General features: G+C 42.1%; 1 protein-coding gene and 1 pseudogene across 1 annotated transcript in view; one reads left to right on the top strand and one right to left on the bottom strand.

The window, feature by feature from the left end:
* ARFGEF3 (ARFGEF family member 3) overlaps positions 1 to 22,115 on the top strand; it is a 165,562-nt gene that overhangs the window by 82,267 nt on the left and 61,180 nt on the right. The window contains exons 9-12 of the mRNA XM_032407797.1: positions 6,461 to 6,565; positions 7,452 to 7,785; positions 17,271 to 17,383; positions 18,157 to 19,067. Of these exons, the coding sequence (XP_032263688.1) occupies positions 6,461 to 6,565; positions 7,452 to 7,785; positions 17,271 to 17,383; positions 18,157 to 19,067 (1,463 nt within the window). The remainder of the gene's footprint in view (positions 1 to 6,460; positions 6,566 to 7,451; positions 7,786 to 17,270; positions 17,384 to 18,156; positions 19,068 to 22,115) is intronic.
* Positions 14,380 to 15,000, bottom strand: LOC116634469 (annotated as a pseudogene).

Raw genomic sequence — 22,115 nt, 5'->3', positions numbered from 1 at the left:
GATTGGGTGCTGTCCGAAAGCAGGGGCATCCCTGGATGGGACGTCTTCCGTTTTTGTTTAGGTGATGGGAGGAACAGATGAGGAGATGTCATCGGAGAAGAAACAGGAGTCATTCACAGGGGAGGATGATACTTGGTCATTTTTGTAGTTGTACAGGATTCCTTTCTTAAACTTCTGTTCAGGCCAGTTTGTAGATTGGCTTTCATCTTGTTCTGTCGCCGTTGTGGAGGGTCCTCACCTGATATTAACATCCTGTGAAGTTGTTTGTGTTCACCAAGGGGGACGCCCCAGCTCGCTGGTAGCACCTAGGCAGTCACCAGCTGTCCAAGAGGCTTCTTCTCCATCCCCCACCCCCTCAGGTCTTAGCATCATCAGGGAATAAAACAAAGACCGTCAAAACTTTGAAAAATATAAAGGCTTTGTCCATTACCTTGCAGGCAAGGAAAAAAAAAAAACTACACATTTTTTTCCCCCTGAATAGTGTGCTAAGAGAAAACTAAGGTTTTCAGTACTAGAAAAGCTCAAGGTAGTTATGCCATTAATAATTGAAAACTAGCCACCAAGATAAGTCAGAACAAATCTGTAGGTCTATGAATGATAGATTTAAAACATAATGTTATTTATTGGTCAAGAAAGTCTTCAGCTAGGTCCAGTAAGGGCTTCAAGTTCATGGCTCTTTAAAACCTGGATGTCTCTAACATCAGCTGTAGGGGCTGCCATCTGTAGAGTGACCACATGACCCAATGTACCTGGGACAGTCCAGGGTTATGCCTGTTTTAATTATTATAGACATTCAGTATTGGTATCTTCTAGGAAGTTTTGGGATAAATGGGATTTTTTAACTGCATAGTGCCTAACATGTAATAAATATTTTATATATATTCTGAAATTGTTTACTTTTAGAATTGTCAGTGCTAATTCTGGTTTATGATGCAGTTTGGGACATGAAACTTCTTACATCAGACATTTGTAGATAATTAAGAAAATACATTGCACAAACAGACATTGCAAATGCATACATGCACATATTACAAGCTAAAGGGCATAGATAGTCGGTCACTGAAAAAAAAAAAAAATGAGGGGCTTCTGGGTGGCTCAGTTGTTAAGTGTCTGCCTTCAGCTCAGGTCATGATCCCAGGGTCCTGGGATCGAGCCCCGCATCGGGCTCCCTCCTCGGCGAGGAGTCTGCTTCTCCCTCTACCCCTCCCTGCTTGTGTTCCTGTTCTCGCTCTCTCTCTGTGTCAAATAAATAAATAAAATCTTTTTTTAAAAAATGAAAATATTTCTGAACCATATGCCTTGGGAATAGGTTTTAAATGGGAAAAATAATTCACGTGACACATACATGTTGTTCTAGGATTTCTCATTGGACATTAGCTCAAAGATGGCTTTGGGCATGTTGTTATAAAGCTTAATGGTTTTTATAGGATTCCCATGGTCTTGCTTGGTTTTTCAATGCAATTCCCCGGTCATCATTCTGCCTCTGGAGACCACTCACTGGGTTTGAATATGGTCTTTCCCATCATGACTCCATTACCCTAAGAGGAGAGTTCTGTTGCTAAGGAAGCTGGGGTGCAGCATGCTTAAGCATTAGCTTAAACAGGAAACCTGTAAGGGCCACCTGGTCAGATGGTACCATGCTCTTGGCTGCTTTCAATCTGGTGGTTCTCTTTATTCTTCTTGTTAAGTTTTCACACCTTTTATAATTTCTTCTGAATTTGCTACCCGAACTCCTTTTATTTCTATTAGCTAAACTTGACACTTCTCCCACCTTCTAAATACCATCTTCCTCTGAAATCACACTATGGTCTATACTTCCCCTCAACAGCCATTTCCAAAAATCAGTGCCCACATACCTCATAGAGCTTTCACTCTGTAAGGGTATGTAGTCACGATATGCTCAGTCTCCGGGGAGGATTCACAGAATGCATCCAGGTAGGCAGAACAACGCCCACGCCTTGGAGGTGTGTTATTAATAGAACTCTATATTAGGCATGTTGAGTTACATGATGCTTTTTAAATCTGAGTTTTTGGAAGGATAACTGGCTTAGAAAGATATTCATTCTCTGCCCGTTGGTCTCCTGTCAGCCTCTCCCCACTTCCCTCTCGTCCCAGTGCTGAATGTCAGAGAGGAGTGGACACCAAAGCATTCTCAGAAGCAATGAGGCAAGGCCAGGTGTTCCTGTCACGTGTTAAATTTCATTCCACTTCTTACAGTTACTTAAGTCCCTCTCTCCCTTTCTACCTAAATTTGAATGGTCTCAAAGGGAGGTAGGATCCAAGTGATTCATCGTCAAACAAAATTCTGAGAACTCCAGAGATCCAGAACGTGCTGCCAGCTTACCCTTGCAGTCACCTTGTCAGGATGGGGGCTCCTCAGCTTTCACGGCCCACTGGTCCCCTCATGAGAGTCGTTCTCCATGGATCTTGAGCCTGGGGAGAAATTCAGAGATGGGCAGAGAATGAGACCAGCAGCTACACAACCTGCCAGCCATGAAATGCTCAAACAGAAGACCAGGCCAAGGGACTCGCAACCCTCCACGTCGGCAGATTTTTCCTCATGTGTTTTGGAAGAGTTGGCTGGTTTCTTGGCTTCTCGCTGCCCTGTGCTTTTCACATATGTGTCTGTCTACAGTCAGACAAATAAGAACCGCACACACATGGTGCACATGCACATGTGTATCTCGTGAGGGGCATGTGTGGAAGTTGCTTACATTTCAGACAGCTCTTTTAGTGCCATGACTCATGCAAGGCCACGAGCACCCGTTTTTTGCAGACTGCTGCAGCCCACAGGAAAGCTGCCGTGTTTGGTCTCCAAGGAGACTCCCAGGCCAGTTACCTTGGCAATGCATCCTCTCCCTCATCAGGTCTGACGACCTGAGGTTGCAGTATCGCTGTGGTGTATTCTGCAGATATTCAGAGGAACCTTGACTACGCGTAGCTTTTCTGTGGCTTTAGTTCCAGTTTCAGAAACTGAAAATCTTTATCGTCTATAGTTTTTTAGTTTTGTGATGCAAGTCTGACCGTTTGAAAGACACACTTTTTTTTTTTGAGAGAAAAACACACATAAACTTTTATTTATATTTAATTTTATCTCATACATGTTAATTTCTTTGTGGATGTGGATGTATAATGTGAAATATTAGTGAACTAGAATAAATGTGAAATTTATTAATACATAAATATGGGAGGTTTTTTTTATTAACATATAATGTATTATTTGTTTCAGGGGTACAGGTCTGTGATTCATCAGTCTTGCACAATTCACAGCGCTCACCATAGCACATACCCTCCCCAATGTCCATCACCCAGCCACCCCATCCCTCCCACCCCTCTCCCCTCCAGCAACCCTCAGTTTGTTTCCTGAGATTAAGAGTTTCTTATGGTTTGTCTCCATCTCTGGTTTCGTCTTGTTTCATCTTTCCCTCCCTTCCCCTATGATCCTCTGTCTTGTTTCTCAAATTCCTCATATGATCTCACTTATATGAGGAAGATAGACATTTTTGAATTGGGGCATTTAATAATTATTTTTCTTAATGAGTCCGGTGATTGGTCAGAAAGATTAGCCTGAGACTATAGCAGAGATGGTCCTTTCAGAACTTTTTCAAAATGTGGCTTATTGGTTTATGACTCTTCTGTTTTGCCTTCTCCAATCCGTTCATTTCTACAGCATCCAGAATGATTGTTCTAAAATGTAAATTTGGTCTTGTCACTCTCCTACCTGCAGAATAAAGTCCAGACAAGTCCTCCCAAACCCTTCCTGATCTGGCCCCTGCCACCTCCCCAGTCCCACCTCTTGCCGATGGTATCCTCACACTCTGTTCCAACCACAGACCACCACCACCCTCTCCCCCACACCGCCATGCAAGACTCCTACTTGAACTTTAGGTTTCCATGAAGATGCTTTTTCCTTTAGAAATTCTTTCTGGATCTTCCTAAGGATTAGACGCCACTCCCTTATACTGTCATAGAACCTTGCACTAAATTATTCATTTGTAGCCATTCTTACCCAGTGCTTTACCTACTTGCTTCCTTGTTTCTCTAGTCCCTTAAGGATGAAGAATACGCTGTTTCTGGTCAGGAATGATGTCTTGCGCAAAAGCGTAGGGAAGCTTGTGGGTGTAGGAGTATAGAAACATAAAGTCCTTACCTGGCCCCCAAAATGGCTAAGTATGTCTTACCTTTCTTATTCTTCCTCCAACCATCACCTTCCTCTTGGCAAATCGTAATAATTTTTGTGGAAGCTCAGCCTTTACCCACCTCTTTTTCCCCCATCAGCAGGTGTGGTAGAGTACATCCAAATATAAGCAGAATTCCCCTTTTCTTTTTTTTATAGATTGTATTTATTTATTTGCCAGAGAGAGCGCACAGCAGGGGGAGTGGCATGCAGAGGGAGAAGCAGGCTCCCCATTGAGCAGGGAGCCCCACCCAGGCTGGATCTCAGGACCCCGGGATCATGACCTGAGCTGAAGGCAGACGCTTAACCAACGGAGCCACCCAGACGCACCGCGGAATTCCCTTTTTCAGAATAATGGCATTATTTTACTCATTAGACAGTTCTCTTTGGACAAGGGAGATCATCGCAGAGTATGAGCATACTTTTTCTGTGAAGGGCCACATACTGCCTGTTCTTGTTCTACAACCCCTTAAAAAGGTAAAAATCATTTTTAGTTCATGGGGCCATGGGCAGGATTTTGCCCTTGGGCTATAGCTTGCCAACCAGTTTTAGAGCTTGAGGTCAATTTTACAGAGCGCTATTGCCAAGGAATCTAACACAGCACTTAAACGAGGGACCTGCAGCCCCCCTTTCTTGTGATCCTTCATCTTGCATCCGTGCAGCCTTTCTCAGTGAGGCCGAGGTATGTGTACAACCTTCTGGGCTTTGTGATGGTCTGCTGTTAACTTTCCTCTTCTTCCATCCTGTCTCCTTAAGTTTCTAGTCTCCGTCACTGGTCTTGCCTGTCCCATTCACCCTCTTCTCCTGGGAGTTATTTGAGCTGTTAAGGGCATTAAACTTCCTTTTGGCATTTATTTAAGTTAGGAGAAAAGAGACACAATCAAAAATGATTTTTTCAAAGCAAGTTCCTCCTTTTTTGGAGCATACAGGACTCCTGAATGAATTCTCTTAGAAGTATTTATTATATATTTGTCATAAATGTGCACTCTAACATTAAATTCTTCCTTATTCCTGTTGGTCACTTACCACCCACCTGGAGTTTAATACTTTCTGGTGGGTTCGGCAGAAAACAGCCTGGGTATAAGAACATGCATTCCGGGCGCCTGGGTGGCTCAGTTGGTTAAGCGACTGCCTTCGGCTCAGGTCATGATCCTGGAGTCCCTGGATCGAGTCCCGCATCGGGCTCCCTGCTCGGCAGGGAGTCTGCTTCTCCCTCTGACCCTCCCCACTCTCATGTGCTCTCTCTCTCTCTCTCAAATAAATAAATAAATAAAATCTAAAAAAAAAAAAAAAAACATGCATTCCATGAAATTGTATGTTTTTTTTTTAATCTGGCTCTATGGATTAATCTCATAATAATAACTACAAGAAAAATAATTTGTCCATTGAAAAACCATGTTGCCTTCAAAAAAGAAATTCAAACACAAGCTAGTAAAGTGTTGACCATTTAAAAGATAATGTGATCAGTGGTCTTTTGAAAAGTTTAGACAATTGAACACATTAAGAGTTTGAACGTTTCTGGAATAAACTGTGGAATTTAATTGGTAATGATATATCAGTACTGGTCCTTTAACTGTAGCAAATGTGCTATCCTAATGTAAGCTGTTAATAACAGGATAAACCACATGCCGGGCCAGGTAGAACACAGTAACTCCATCCCATGCTCAGTTTTTCTATACATCTGAAACTGTTCTAAAAAAAAAGTCTGTTAATTAAAAAAAAAAAAAAAAGTCCCTGAAACTGTATTAGTTTGCTTGGGCTGCCATAACCAAGTACCATAGACTGGGTGGCTTACAGAACAGACATGTATTGCCTCCCAGTTCTGGATGCTGGGAGTCCAAGATCAGGATGTGAGCAGAGCTGGTTCCTTCCCAGGGCTTCAGGGAAGGATCCGTTCCACACCGCTCTCCTTGGTTTGCAGATGGCCGTCTTCTCCTTAGGTCTTTTCCATTGTCCTCCATCTGTGTGTGTCTCTGTTGCCAGTGTTCCCCATTTTATGTGGACACCGGTCATATTGGGTTAGGACCCCTCGCACATGACCTCACTTTAACTTGATTACCTGTGTCAGAGACCCAAGCTCCCATCAGGGCACATTCTGAGGTACCAGGGGTTCAGTCTTCAACAGAAATTTCCGGGGGTGCAATTCAATCCACCATGCTAACCACCCCCCTCAAATGAACGCTTCTCTCACGCCTAGCCTTTTTCCAATGTGTTTCCCATGCATCCCCTCTTTTAATTTTGCCCTCACTTTGCACGCGTCCGTGTGTTGGTTTTGTTCCGCAGTGACCAGCAGCAGCTGCAGCTCCTGTACTTGGAATGCATCCTGTCCGTGCTCAGCAGCTCCTCCTCCTCCATGCACCTGCACAGAGGCTTCACAGACCTGATCTGGTGAGCGCCCCCCCACAGCGACCCGATGCTTCCCCCCTTCCAGCTCGGGGCCCGGGTCCCTGCCCATGGCATCCATGCCCGACCGGTCACCTCATCTGTGTGCGAATGCTTTAGCGAGAAAGTCGGGAAATTGCTTCGCTCACATGCACTGGATCAAAATACAGAGAGAAGCTTGTGACGATCTTAACAAAATAGGACTCCAAGGGCCTCTGGTGTTTTGTTGACACCATAGGCTCATGGGACTCGGGAACGAGGAGAGTATTTTCCAGGTTTCTAGTTTATCCTAAAAGCATACAAAGGCACAGAAAGTTGCACAGGGGGGCAAGAGCTGTTGAATGTTATTCTTAGCCCTTCCCTGGTACATTCTCCATCTCAACCTGAAGACTCGTCTCTTAATTATAGCCAGGGAGTCCCACAGGTGACAGGGCCCGCAAGCAGCCAGCTAGCTGCTCTGGGTTCCTGGGCTTTTCCACAGGGACGAAGTCAAATGGTATGTGACAGTATACATGTCAGAATTTTAAATGAACTTCTCACATTAGAAGTAGAAAGAATTTTGTTATTTATCATAAAATGAAACTTTCTAACTAAGCCATTTAGCATTTTGAGTCAGTTCCTTTACATAAGATGGTTTCTTAATACTTCTCTTAGTATTTTTATTTAGCTAATTCTGCCTTGAGCTATGAGAAAAAGCATTCTGTTCATATACCTAGAAGTGATGGAGAGACATGGAAAATGGGGGCAGGATGTCGCCAAAAAGAGGAGCAGGAAAGAACCCAACTCTTATTAGTCATTTCTGTGGCATCTGGTATTTACCCGCAGGATTGTATTCACATTTTATCCTTTTGCCTTGTTAGCCAAACATAGTTTTCCTCCTATGTCTTCCCAGGAAAAACCTGTGCCCTGCCCTCATCGTGATCCTGGGGAATCCAATTCATGATAAAAGCATCACCTCTGCTCACAGTAGCAGCGCTGCTTCTGGCATCGAGTCAGACTCTGCATCTCCAGGAGTTTCTGACCACGGCCGGGGGTCGGGCTGCTCATCCACCGCACCAGCCCTGAGCGGGCCGGTGGCTCGGACCATTTATTACATCGCAGCTGAGCTGGTCCGGCTGGTAGGGTCGGTGGACTCCATGAAGCCCGTGCTCCAGTCCCTCTACCACCGTGTGCTGCTTTATCCCCCACCCCAGCACCGGGTGGAAGCCATCAAAATAATGAAAGAGGTAGGGAGGCATGAAGAATGCCACGTGCTTGCCAGGAGGTGGGGGGCAGTATCTGAACACAGTGTCTTGCCTACAGGAAGCACTCGGAAAATGTTTGCCAACCACCTGCTAACACTTACTTGTTACCACTTGGTATCCAGTAATCGGCAGTATCTTTAGGGCATGTGTTGGGAGCCTGGGTGAGGACGGGTTCATTGGTGCTCACTGATGCAAAGTCATTGATAATGTAAGCGGCAGGCATCTGACTGAGCCCCAGGCTGACTTCATTCTGCTCCCTTAGGTACTGTTTGTGCAGATATATGTGTTTATTCCCCTTTGCCAAAGTTGGATTTCAAAATAATTTTGTACTCAGGTTGTACGGTATCCCAAAAAAAAAAAAAAATCATTACTAATCTCTGACTAGTAAAAGGAATCCCTTTGCCCCATTCCTACTTAGGCCTCATATCCCAAACATCCTGACTCCTGCGAGAAGGTAAAGTTGTCCAGCTTATAACAGCCATTCCAATGTGCTCTTTCATGGTTTTGAGGAGGTACTCCAAATAAGAATTTCTCTGCTTTCTTTCAAATAACCAGAAAGAAAAGTGATCAACATTTTTGTATTTGTGAACTTGTTGCCTTTGTTTTTGGTGCCTATGCCCAAACAACAACAAACCCAGTGTAACAAAATTCCTTTGTTGCTATTCATCAGTTTCTTAAACGCTTAATTTGAAATGCCTCTTGGTGTTGTTCTAAAAAGATTTGACTATAATAAACAATGGAAAATTCTGACTCAACATTTCTAGAAATGAAGGAATGATCCAGATTCAATTGCTAGTTAAGAAAATCTATGAGCACACAATAATAATCTTTTTTTTTTCTTACCTTCTATATGCCCAGCACTTCACATATATTATCTTTAATATTCTTAATATCTCTTTGATGTTGTATATCAACTTTTACTAGTGAAGAATGTTATTTCTTTTCTCCATCACAGATTCAGGCAATGAGAACAAAGGGTCAGTTTTAATAACTGGTCACTCCTAGGCTGGTGAACCCAATATAGCTTTGGAGGCAAGTGAGACTAGACTAGTTTGTCACCACTCAGACAGCAGTGGCCCTCCCTTGGGGACCTGGCCCTACCCTTGTTAAGTGTATAACCAGGGACTCAGGATGGGCTTTCTCTGAACAGGCAGATCTTCAAGGGGAAGAAAGAGGAAGAGACTGGCTACACATGCTCAGCTCCTTCTGAATCCACCGGTCAGATCAGACTCCCCCTCCATCAGAAGGAAGGCAGAGAAAGAGAGGAGAGAGGTCCAGAATTTTATTCCACTGGATGTTCCTCCCCATAGAGATATGATGCCAGGAAAAAGGAATTTTCCCTCCCACAAAGAAACTAAGGTTCCAAAGGGTCAAATGATTTGCCTAAGGTCACAGAGAAAGAGAAAGGGTGTACAGCCTGGTCCATCTGACCCAAAACCCATCACCTTTCCTACAACACACTTGTTACCATACTTGACTTTGATATTGCAATGCAGATGAATCTAGGAGCCCCTTTCCATGCTGGCTCATCTGCCCCTTCATGAGCCTGAGTTGAAGAGTCAGGGTTTGGATCCTCTCTCTGCCAGTCCCCAACAAGCCTGTAGTAGCTAACTCATTTAACTCTGAACTTAGAATTTTTTTTTTATCTCTAAATGGTAGTAATATTCCAAAGGTTCAAAATGCAATAAGGTTTGTATAAATACCCTCTAAGTATAAAGGGCTAGACAAATACTTGGCATGCTTACTGCTATCCTAAGGAAAAGAAGAACTATGTGCAGGCTGAAAAGAGCTGGTCCTCATGACCTCCTGCCTCGAGTAGGACACACCAGTTCTCACTCAGCAGCTTGTCTGCCACCTGCCTGTTTTCTTCTTTTCGTCTTTCTGAATTTAGGCTCAGAAATCACCACTGTTAACAGTTTTTTTCAGGCTCTAATGGCTCCTGTTGCATCTCTCATCAAGTCTGAATTACTCTGCCCAGTTTCTAGATCCTTCTGTCATCATTCTTATTTCCCATCATTTCCCAGGATCCCTCATTCCATCTGACTGGCCCTGCTCTGCTCGGCTCCCCCTTGCCTGCCTCTATCCACGGGCCATTCCCCTTAGCAGAGTCGAGCAGTGATTCCAATATGCCAGGCGCAGCTGGCTCTTCATGTTAGTTTATTTACCAGCTCTCTTAGGAAGAGAATACCATGCCCAGTTTCCAGATGGGGAAGCTGAGGCCCCACGGGAAGTTACTTGCCCGAAGTCCTTGTGGGTAGCAGGGCTACCGCGTGAGCCCAGACGTTGTAAGGACAGCTGCCTCTGCTGTCAAAAGCCTCCTCCTTTACAGTTCGGCTTCCTTAAAACCATGAAATTCTCTAAATTCCATCATTTAGCAATTAATTATATGTCCCATCCCACTGATGGTTTCACAGACCGACTTGGTACAGACTTCCTGTCCCCTCAAGTCTGTGTCTTTATACATTGCTCTTGTGTGGCCCCCCCCCATCCCCGGTATCTAACCCTGCAGTGCTTGCATCAGAATAAGTGCTCAGTGAATTCTGACTGAATGACAGGTGGACCTGAAGACAGAATATCTGCGAAGAGGGTGTTTTGTGAGCAGTGGCCACCTTTCTTTCCCACCCACTCAGACTTGACCGGCCCTGGGCTTGTGGCCGCCCATGGCAGATCCACTTGCCACCGAATGCTAAGTAAATACCTCGCATACGGGGCACATAGGCATCTAAATGTATTTTCAATAAGAATTTCATTTACCACCGCGCAGGAAATTTGGTATGTTTTCCCCCTTTTCATAGATTGGTCCAGCTTCCCTAGACGATTTCACAGGGCAAGGCTGGAGGTAGACATCAGCACGTGAGTAGCAGGTCCAGGCAGTGCTGCCCCGTGGAGCGCAGGCGACGGATGGGGGCCAGGTTACTCCAGTCACTATGACAACCGATCATTTGGGAAGGTTGGTAACCTGGAGACCAACATGCGCCATCTATGCGCACAAGGAAAACCACTGGGCACCCAGGATGTTTGTTTAGCCTTTCGGAGTTTGAACGCTTGGTGTGTTATGTCCCTGTTCTCTTTGTGATTTGTCACTGCCCCATAGGCACTGTGTGCCTGTTCATCAAAGACAGGACATTTTGTTTTTCAAACGACAATTCTCTTTTCTGTTTCCGCTTTCCCAGAAAATGAACAGTAATCAAAAGTTCACATTGCTTCTTTTCCTCTCTCCCATGGTTTGGCTTCAGAAGGAGTTCCCTAATCTTTTTTTTCTTTTTTTTTTAAGATTTTATTTATTTATATGAGAGGGAGAGAGAGAGAGCATGCACAAGAGCAGGGGGAGGGAGAAGCAGACTCCCTGCTGAGCAGGGACTGGGATCATGACCTGGGCTGAAGGCAGACGCTTAACTGACTGAGCCACCCAGGCTCCCAGGAGTTCCCTAATCCTTATCAGACTATGACACCCCAGCCCCTGACAGCACATCCCTCACTCCCACTGAAAGAAGCTGAGATTCAGCATGCCTTGCCTTTCTTCAAGTAGTTGTTAAGGGTTCTTCAGAAGCCTTAACTTCCAGATTTGGAAACAACTGAGAAATAAACCCAAGATCAATGGGGAATTCAGATATGTCATCTAATTTATTACTGGTAAAGTTAGATTGTAGATTGTAATGAGATCCCAAGAGAAAGTGAGATTCCCCACAGCCGACCCTCTGAAATGCACCTACCCTTCTAGCAAGAGATGGGGCAGCTGGAGGCACTTAGGCTCAGCCACTTCACTTGGATTCAGGGCAGGCTGGTGGCAAGAGAGAGGGTGGGGGGAGGAGAGGGATGAGGAGGGGGGGAGAGAGAGGAAAAGAGGGGGAGGGGAAGGGGAAGGCAGAGAGAGGAGAGAGGGAGACTTGACTCTTTCAATGTCAAAAAAATACAATGTGGAGAGAAAAGTAGAAGCTTCATCGCTGTACCTCCAAGAGAGAAGTTCCCAATTTCTGGGGTATGAAAGAAATGTGGAAGGAGGGAGGGAAAGAAGAGTGCCCCTTAAGATACAACTTTTTCTAGTTAATATACCTTTTCCTGTGAGTATAAATTACTTTGAAAATAATGGACATAGTGATAGGAAGTCTGTTCCAATACACTTAACCCAGTCTTTTCCTGAATTCATTAGCCTCAAATTGAAATTTTCTTTAAAGATTTCTACCACGTGGAAATAAAAATTAATTAGGACTGAGCAGTTATGAAAATTCTATACCTGAAAACTTGTGGGATGTAGCCAAAGCAGTACATAGAAGGGTATTTATAGCTTAAAATGATTATATTTAAAAAATTGGAAGCCTAAAATTAATATTCTAATTTTCCAAGTTAGGTAGCTAGGAAAAGAAGAGCAAATTAAATTCAAAGATAGTAAAAAAGAGGAAAAATAAGGATGAAAGCAGAAAGTAATGTGATAAAAAGCAAATATAGTAAATCAATAAAGTAAAAAGTACCAGGGCTCTGAAAAGACTAAGAAAGTTGAAAAACTCTTGGTAAAAACAATTTAAAAATTCCAGAATAGGTAAAAACAAGTAAGTAGAAATAAGAATGAAAACACGCATGTAACTATAGATATTAGAAACATTAAAGAAATTAAAGAAGGTATTAAGGCCGCTGAGGCCAGTAAATTTGAAAACTTAGATAAAATAGATAAATCCCTGGGAAATAATACAGCCTTTAACAAGCTGGCTCAGGAAAAAATTGAGAACCTACATAGTTCTAGAATCTTTAAAGAAATTGAATCAATAGTTAAAAATCTTTCCATTAAAAAAAAAAAAAAACAACCCCACTGGCCCCATACAACATTAAAAACAAGTTATACCAACATTTAATGAATGGATAATTCTAATAATATATGAACTTTTCCAGAGTATAGAAAGAGGTAATACTTCTCAACACATGTTTTTTCAATTTTTAAAAATTATTTTAACTTTTGACCCCCTTCATTTTTTTTTTACCATCCTCCCATCCCTCACCTCTGGCAACCACCAATCCATTTTCTCTAACTATGAGCTTGTTTTTTTGTTTGTTTCTTGTCTGTTTTTTTAAGATTCTACCTATAGGAGAGATCATATAGTATTTGTCTTTCTCTGTCTGACTTATTTCACTTAGCATAATACCCTCTAGGTTCATCCATGTTGTCACAAATGGCAAGATTTCATTCTTTTTTATAGATGAGTAATATTCCCTTCTGTGTGTGTGTGTGTGTGTGTGTGTGTGTGTGTGTGTGTGTACACACCACACCTTCTTTATCTATTTATCCATTTATCCGTTGAGAGGCACTTAGGTTGTTTCCATATTTTAGGTATTGTAAATAATGCTGCAATGAACATGGGGGTGCATGTATCTTTTTGACTTAGTGTTTTTTTTCTTCAGATAAATATCCAGAAGTGGAATTGATGGATCATATGGCAATCTATTTTTAATTTTTTGAGGAACCTCCATACTGTTTTCCATAGTGGCTGCGCCAATTTCCCATCAACTGTGCAAGATGGTCCTTTTTACTCCACACATCCTTGCCAACACTTGTTTTTTCTAGTCTTTTGATAATAGCTCTTCTAACAGGTGTGAGGTATATCTCATGTGGTTTTGATTTGCATTTCCTGGATGATTATTAATGAACATCTTTTCATGTGTCTGTTGGCCATCTATAAGTCTTCTTTGGAAAAATGTCTATTCAGGTCCTCTGCCCATTTTTAAAATTGGATTATTTGGTTTTTGGCGTTTTTATTGAGTTGTATGAGTTCTTTATGTATTTTGGATATTAATCCCTTACCAGTTACATGACACGCAAATACTTTCAGTAGGTGACCTTTTCATTTTGTCATCGGTTCCTTTGCTGTGCAGAATCTTTTTAGTTTGATGTAGCCCCACGTGATTATTTTTGCTCTTGGTGTCAGATTAAAAAAATCCTTCCAAGACTCATGTCAAGGAGCCTACTGCCTGTGTTTTCTTCTAGGAGTTTTATGGTCTCAGGTCTTGCATTCAAGTCTTCAATCCATCTTGAGTTCATTTTTGTGTATGGTATAGGGGTCCGTTTCCATTCTTTTGCTTGTGGCTGTCCAGTTTTTCAAGCACCATTTGTTGAAGAGACTGTCCTTTCCCTAATGTATATTCTTGCCTCCTTTGTTGTAAATTAATTGACGTATACGTATAGGCTTATTTCTAGGATCTCTATTCTGTACTTTTTGATCTGTATGTCTGTTTTTAGGTTAGTACCATGCTGTTTTAATTACTGTAGCTTTGTAATATAATTTTAAATCAGGGAGTGTGATGCCTCCTGCTTTGTTCTTCTTTCTCAAGATTGAGTTGGCTACTCCAGGTCTTTTGAGGTTCCATACAAATTTCAGGTTTATTTGTGCTATTTCTGTGAAAAATACATTGAAAATTTGATAGAGACTGTGTTAAATCTGTAGATTGCTTTGGGTAGTATGGGCATTTTAACAATATTAATTCTCCCAGTCCATGATCCCAGAGTATCTTTCCACTTATTTGTGTCATCTTCAATTTCTTTTATTAATGTCTTGTAATTTTCAGTATTCCAGTCTTTCACCTCCTTGATTAAATTTATTCTTAGGCATTTTATTATTCTTTTTAAATGGTAGTTCATGTCTTTTATTAACCCGTATATAATTACTTATCTTCCGGTTTGTTGAAGCAATAGGTCAGACATTTGCCACAGTAATGTCTGTCGAAGTGGCTAGCCATGAAAACTCCAGCACCACATTCATCTAAAGGGCACTCCTGAAGAAGGAGACTGATTTGCCATTCTAATCCACCTTATAGTATTTCAGAACGGCCAGTTTAACTGGCCTTTTCTCTTATGCTTATTCTTCTTGGGAGTAGTGTAAGACTTATTCTTCCTTCCTTCTTCTTAGCACCACCACCAAGTCTCAACACAAGATGAAGAGTGGACTCCTTTTGAATGTTGTAGATGGACAAAGTACGTTCATCTCCCAGTTGCTTGCCAGCAAAGATCAGTCTCTGCTGATCACGAGGAATTTCTTCCTTATCCTGAATCTTGACCTTTACATTTTCTGTTGTAGCCGAGGGTTCAACCTCAAGAGTGATAGTCTTCCCGGTAAGGGTTTTCACGAAAATCTGCATTTTGATGGTGGTTCCATGACAGATGGAGGACTGGAAAGGCATTTTATTATTTTTGATGGTTTGTAAATAGGATTATTTTCTTGATTTCTTTTTCTGATAGTTTATTTGTGTATAGAAATGCAACAGATTTTTGTATGTTGATTTTGTATCCTGCAACTTCACTGAATTCAGTTGTTCGTTCTAACAGTTTTTTTATAAAGTCTGTAGGGTTTTCTATATATAATATCATGCCATCTGAGAATAGTGACAGTTTTACATCTTCCTTTCCAACTTGGATACCTTTTATTTCTTTTCTTGCCTGATCGCTGTAACTAGGACTGACAATACTATATTGAATAAAAGCGGCAAGATTGACATCCTTGTCTTATTCCTGATCTTAAAGGAAAAGCTTTTAGCTTTTTCCTGTTGAATATGATGCTAGCTGTGGGTTTGTAATATGTGGCCTTTATTATGTTGAGGTATGTTCTCTCTATGCCCACCTTTTTGAGAATTTTTATCATAAGTGGTTGTGGAATTTCGTCAAAATACTTTTTCTGCGAGGTGCCTGGGTGGCTCAGTCGTTAAGAGTCTGCCTTCAACTCAGGTCATGATCCCAGGGTCCTGGGATCGAGCCCCACATCGGGCTCCTGGCTTGGCAGGAAGCCTGCTTCTCCCTCTCCCTCTGCCCCTGCTTGTGTTCCCTCTCTCACTATTTGTGTCTCTCTCTCTCTCAATTAAATAAATAAAATCTTTTAAAAAAATATTTTTCTGCATCTATTGAAATGATCTTTCCATTTTTTTCCTTCATTTTGTTATGTTGTGTATCACTTCACTAATTTGTGGACATTGAGCCATCTTTGAATCCCTGGAATAAATCCCAGTTGTTTATGGTGTATGATCCTTTTAATACGTCGTTAAATTTAGTTTGATCACATTTTGTTGAAGATTTTTGCATCTGTGTTCATCAGGGATATTGGCTTATAATTTTCTTTTCTTGTATCCTTGTCAGGTTTTGGTATCAGGGTAATGCTAGCCTTATGAGTTTGGAGAGTTCCCTCCTCTTCTGTTTTTTGGAAGAGTTTGAGAAGGATTGATATTAATTCTTTGAATGTTTGATAGAATTCACTGGTGAAGCCATCTGGTCCTGGACTTTTGTTGTTGGGAGGTTTTTGATTACTGATTCAATCTCTTTACTAGTTATCGGTCAGTTTGGATATTCTTTTTCTTCATGATTCTGTCTTTGTAGGTCGAATATATCTAGAAATGTATTCATTTCTTCTAGGTTGTCCAATTTGTTGCCATATAATTGTTTATAGGATTCTCTTATGATCTTTTGTATTTCTGTGGTATCAGTTGTAACATCTCTTTCATTTCTGATTTTATTTATTTAAATCTTCTGGGTTATTCTCTTGGTAAGTCTAGCCAAAGGTGTGTCAATTTTATCTTTCCCAAGAAACAACTCTTAGTTTCATTGATCTTTTCTATTATTTTTTAGTCTGTTTCATTTATTTCTGCTGTAATCTTTCTTATTTACTTCTGCTAACTTTGGGCTTCACTTGTTCTTCTTTTTCTAGTTCCTTAAAGTGTAATGTTAGATTATTTATTTGAGACTTTTCTTATTTTTTGAGGTAGGCATTTGCTGCTTTGAACTTTTCTCTTAAAACTGCTTTTGCTGCATCCCATAAATTTTGGGATGTTATACTTCCTTTTTTTTTTTTTTGGTCTTAGGGTGTTTTTTCATTTCTCTTTTGATTTCTTTTTTGACCCATTAGTTGTTTGGTAACATGTTGTTTAATCTCCACATATTTTTGAATTTTCCAGTTTTCTTCATGTAATTAATTTCTAGTTTCATGTCAATGTGGTTAGAAAAGATGTTTGATATGATTTCAGTTATCTTAAATTTAAGATTTGTTTTGTGCCCTAACATATGATCTATCCTGGAGAATGTTCCATGTACACTTGATCAGTCCAGTTTTTGAAGCTAACCAGTTGTGATAGCAAAATGAGACAGAGTACAGGGAAGTTAAATTATAGGCCATTCTCAGTAAAGAACATAGATGTAAGTGTTTTATAGTTCTGTGCTATAAAATTTTTTGAAATAATACCTCAAAGAATTTGCCTTGTCTAAGCCAGTCCTGAATTGGGGAGCTGGGAACCCAACTGGGGAGCTGGGAACCCCTCTATGACAAGAGGAATACTAGATCGGTTTTATTAAGATTTGTAGTTCCAAATAGTTGTGTTTTTTCCTTAGATTTTATCACTCACTTTCTCTAAAGTTCATGTTTATTTGAGCCCATAATTTTAAAACCTTGTGCTTTTTTATGACATTTCACTATACTGTTATTTTTTCCCTCTTTTTCTTAAAGCTACTTGGGAGCCCACAGCGTCTCTGTGATTTGGCAGGACCCAGCTCCACTGAACCAGAATCTAGAAAAAGATCAATTTCAAAAAGAAAGTCTCATCTGGATCTTCTCAAACTGTATGCTGCATTCCCCTTTTCCATCTATTATTGCTTGGCAAAGACTGTTTCTCTGAATACATTTGACCTTGTTTTTAAATCCCTGAAATTTTTTATGAATCTGCATTATGTGGAATTTTATTGTTTAATAATGTTCCCACAAGCCATATGAGAAATCTTATTTCAATGTATTATGATCATGTACTCCATTATTTTCATATTGGCTTAAAGTGAACCTAGTTTGCAAAATGAAATGTACAATTATTCATTGGAGTTATTTTAGGGAAAAACTTTTTGAATCACAGTACTATGAGGTTCCTTTACATGTAGCCCCCCCCTTGAAAACTGAATATCATCTGATTTGTAATAGTTGTATTCGCATGCATGTGTTCAGGAACATGATTGTTTTATAGAGGATGTCCTCATTATCATATAGCCATTGTAACTACTTTCTTTTTGAAAAACTGAACATAATACAAAAGTGAGCTTATTCAATGCCTGTCCTCTGTCCTTGTGGAGATTATAAATGCCCATCTGGAATTTTTGTGCGTACCCAAATAAACCAGCCAACCAAGAGAGAATGTGATTCAAGGTGGGCCACTTTTCCTGGATGTTTTCCTCTACCAGCCTGAGCATGTTGGCTGCATTTACTCCTTGGCCCAGACCACTGAATTCCGTGCAGATCAGAGGATCTGTTTTGAATACTGTGCTGTTCACCAGGCGAACACGTCTTGTTCATCTTGGAGCATTCTCCCATGTTTCTTACACTGTTGTTTTCTCCTTTGGGCCCTTAGCATCATGGACGGCATGACGGAAGCGTGCATCAAGGGCGGCATCGAAGCGTGCTACGCCGCCGTGTCCTGCGTCTGCACCTTGCTCGGGGCCTTGGACGAGCTCAGCCAGGGCAAGGGCTTGAGCGAAGGCCAGGTCCAGCTGCTGCTGCAGCGCCTGGAGGAGCTGAAGGACGGCGCTGAGTGGAGCCGGGACTCCATGGAGATCAACGAGGCCGACTTCCGCTGGCAGCGGCGCGTCCTGTCCTCGGAGCACACGTCGTGGGAGTTGGGGAACGAGAGGAGCCCCGACATCAGCATCAGCGTGACCACCGACACGGGCCAGACCACGCTGGAGGGCGAGCTGGGCCAGACGACGCCCGAGGAGCACTCGGACCACCACAAGAGCAGCCTCAAGTCGCCAGCCGCGCCCGAGAGCAAGGAGACTCTGAGCAAGGTGCCCGAGCTCGAAGCCGTCGACCAACCAGACGTGGTGCAGAGAAGCCACACGGTTGCTTTCCCCGACATAACTAACTTCCTGTCGGTGGACTGCAGGATGAGGTCGTACGGCTCCAGGTACAGCGAGAGCAATTTCAGCGTGGATGACCAAGACCTTTCGCGGACCGAATTTGATTCCTGTGATCAGTACTCCATGGCGGCCGAGAAGGACTCGGGGAGGTCAGACGTGTCGGACATCGGGTCGGACAACGGCTCGCTGGCGGACGAAGAGCAGACCCCTCGGGACTGCCTGGGCCACCGGTCCCTGCGGACTGCCGCCCTGTCCCTGAAGCTGTTGAAGAACCAGGAGGCGGACCAGCACAGCGCCAGGCTGTTCCTGCAGTCCCTGGAGAGCCTCCTTCCCCGCCTGCTGGCTCTGCCCAGCGTGGAGGAGGTGGACTCGACCCTCCAGAACTTCGCCTCTACCTTCTGCTCAGGTGTGTACACGGCCTCGGCTATACGGGCGGTGAGGGTGTTCGAGGCATTTTGCTGAAATGGGAAATTACCGTCGTGCCTGTAGTTTGAAGTGCTCCAAACATCTTAGTCGCGCCTGGGATTCCTTATGTTTGAAGAGAACAAAGGAATGTAAGACTTACTGGTGGTGGCTGGAATTGCAGGCAGTTGGTGGCTGGGATATTCTGAGGTTGATAGATGGATGAGGTGCAGAGTAAAGAGTAAGAGCTTACTGCCTTCTAGAAAGCTGCTGCTGACTGAAACAAAATGACAGTCTCTGACTGACTCTCAAAACATTGAGTTCTCAGTATGCTTCTACACCTCCGTGTCTAAAAATCACAAAGCGGTGCACTTTCGGTATATCAGTATGTAAACTATTTTAAATGAGGTCTTGAATCAGATGCAGCTGTGTGAATTCCCCTGAACTTCCAGTGTGGGGTATTCCAGCGTCTGATCATCCCGGGGGCTTTCTGGTGGCCAGTCCCCAGCAAGAGCCCACCCAGAGTCGCTTCCTTAGAACAAAAGGTGTTCCTAGAGCTCTTCACTTAGGCATTTACAAGGGTTTTAGGAGTCAGGATGAGGTCAAAGACAGATACTAGAACAAGAGATCCTTCTAGTGTTCATATCACTTAGGACATTGTAAGGATTTTAGGAGCTCTGTGCCAGGAAAGGGGCAGAGACCAATATAAATATTTTCTATTATCTCACAGTACTACAGAAAGAAAGCAATTAATGGGTACAAAACATTTATGGCAGGAATAACTGAGTGCCTGACTCCTAGGAAGTCAGTCAGCTGTGCCTTCCCCTGACATTCAAGGGTCTCTTGACCACTGACTACTGAGGCAGATGGACCTTGCTGGGCTTGTGCTCACATAAAAATGACTAACCCTGAGAATGAACACGGAACTGTTAAAAGTCAAGATCACCATTTGCTCTTCCCACCTCTGAGTCTTGAGCATGTGTTTGTCGTTGCACTTACCACATTTATTATAGTGATTTGTGAATGCCTCCACCTTCCCCCCTCTGTAGTTTCAGCTCTGGTGTGGTCCAACCATGTCTAACACATATTCGATCTTCAAACAAAGAACACATCACACACACATACAAAAAAAAAATTGTAGCCCAGTTATTGAAACTTGGTAGAAGCTAACTGCTGTACTGTTAAGAGGCAGCTTAATAAGTATGTTTAAGAAACTGACCAGATTGTCCTTTGTGAAAAGGACACAAAAAAGACACTTAAATTGAGGTATATTTAAGGAAGGACATTTTTTAATATGAGAATGATCCAAAGTTGTAAGCACCAGGAGAGATAAAGAACTTTCAGTCCTGGACTAATACTCCTGGATTTCTCAACCTATCTAGAAATTGGAAAGAGATGCATATAATTTCCCAGCTTTCCTAACTGCACTGTGATTCTTTTCAAGACATAAAAATGCCTATTTTTAAGGCTACCCAACATTTTTTTTCTCAGTACTTTACCTTTTGGAATTAAATACAAAAATAAAGTTGGGATATTTGATTTGTGTGAAGGAACACACACATGCGCAAAATTCATGTTTCATTGAAAGACTAAGGTAATGTATAAATACTCTTCTTAAAAATTCTATTTCTCCTTAATATCTTTTATGCTACCATCATTAAATTTATTATTTTATTAAACATTGCTAGTATATGCTTTTTGTATGTATTTCTTCCTTTCTCTCTCTCTCTCTTTCTCACACACACACACACACACACACACACACCCCCAGTGACGCTTCATCAGTCAACATTTATAGAGAAGCTTCAGTGTGCTCTGAACTAGGGGCCTCAAGATATGCATGCCTTATTCGCAATAAATGTGTATTGACTGTAGATTCATGAGCTTGCTCTTTGGTCCCTTAACACGTGACATAGGTCATGGGCTGAAGAAGTAAGTCATGGGTAAAGCCTGAGTTGAAAGGAATGTTCACTCCCCTTCGGAGGGGGTTTGGTAGAGCCTCTGAGCCTGTGTTTATTCTCGCTGGTCATATTCACGGGGAGAGGAGCTCAGCAGCCTGCTCTGACCAGCTTGCCTGGTGCCAAGGCAGACAGGCTGGCAGACATCAGTGATGCCAAGGAACAGCCGTGTGTCCGACTGCAGCACTGCCACGGGTTGGCATCATCATCAGGGATGAGTCAGTGGTGGCCTTGACTCACCAAGAAATGGGAAAATTATATTTAGGACCTTCTATTTAAAATAAAAATAATCTTGGGGCACCTGGGTGGCTCAGTCGGTTAAGTGTCCAACTCTTGATTTCAGCTCAGGTCGTGATCTCAGGGTCGTGAGATCGAGCCCCACGTCGGACTCCACACCCGGCGTGGAGTCTGCTTAAGATTCTTTCTCTCCCTCTCCCTCTGCCCCCCCCAATACATACATACATAAAATTATAATAATCCACACAAAACAACTCAGCTGCAGAAATTTCAGCATTTAAATATGTAAGATCTGACATTCAGATTACTTCATATTTATCAACAACATCCCCAAGTAATTCCATATAAATGAGTTGTTATAGTGGTAAAGACCAACTCTCAAAGGCCCTGCCTCATTTCCTATGAGAATTAGGAAATATAATCCTAGCAAAGTCTTTTTTAAAATTTGAAGCTAAAGTAAATCTTAACAGTTGTGTTTTTGTACCTTTCAAATCAATACTTATTTACAGTACATGCTGAACAGAGCTTGAGTGAATTTTTTCACTCAGTTTTTTCCAGAATGTGGCCCCATGGATGTTACAAACTGCTCAAATTTCAGAGGTCAGTAAAATGTCCCATCAGACCCAATATGTTATGACATTAATTTTTACGTGTATGAATCAATACATTGAAAAGAGACTCCAAATCTTTTGGTTGTTTCCAAATATAATTTTTAGTAAATGTCTGTAACTGGATTAGTCATTTGTCTTTTTAGTTCTAGTGACCTCCACAGTATTTTTACCAATTAGGAGTTGGTCTGTCTTTACAAATTACAGACCCATCACGCTGTGGTCCTGCTACCAATAGATATAGGACTG

Source organism: Phoca vitulina, unplaced genomic scaffold, assembly GCF_004348235.1.
Source record: "Phoca vitulina isolate PV1807 unplaced genomic scaffold, GSC_HSeal_1.0 scaffold9, whole genome shotgun sequence".
NCBI lineage: Eukaryota > Metazoa > Chordata > Mammalia > Carnivora > Phocidae > Phoca > Phoca vitulina.
This window is presented reverse-complemented; position numbering and strand designations above follow the sequence as displayed.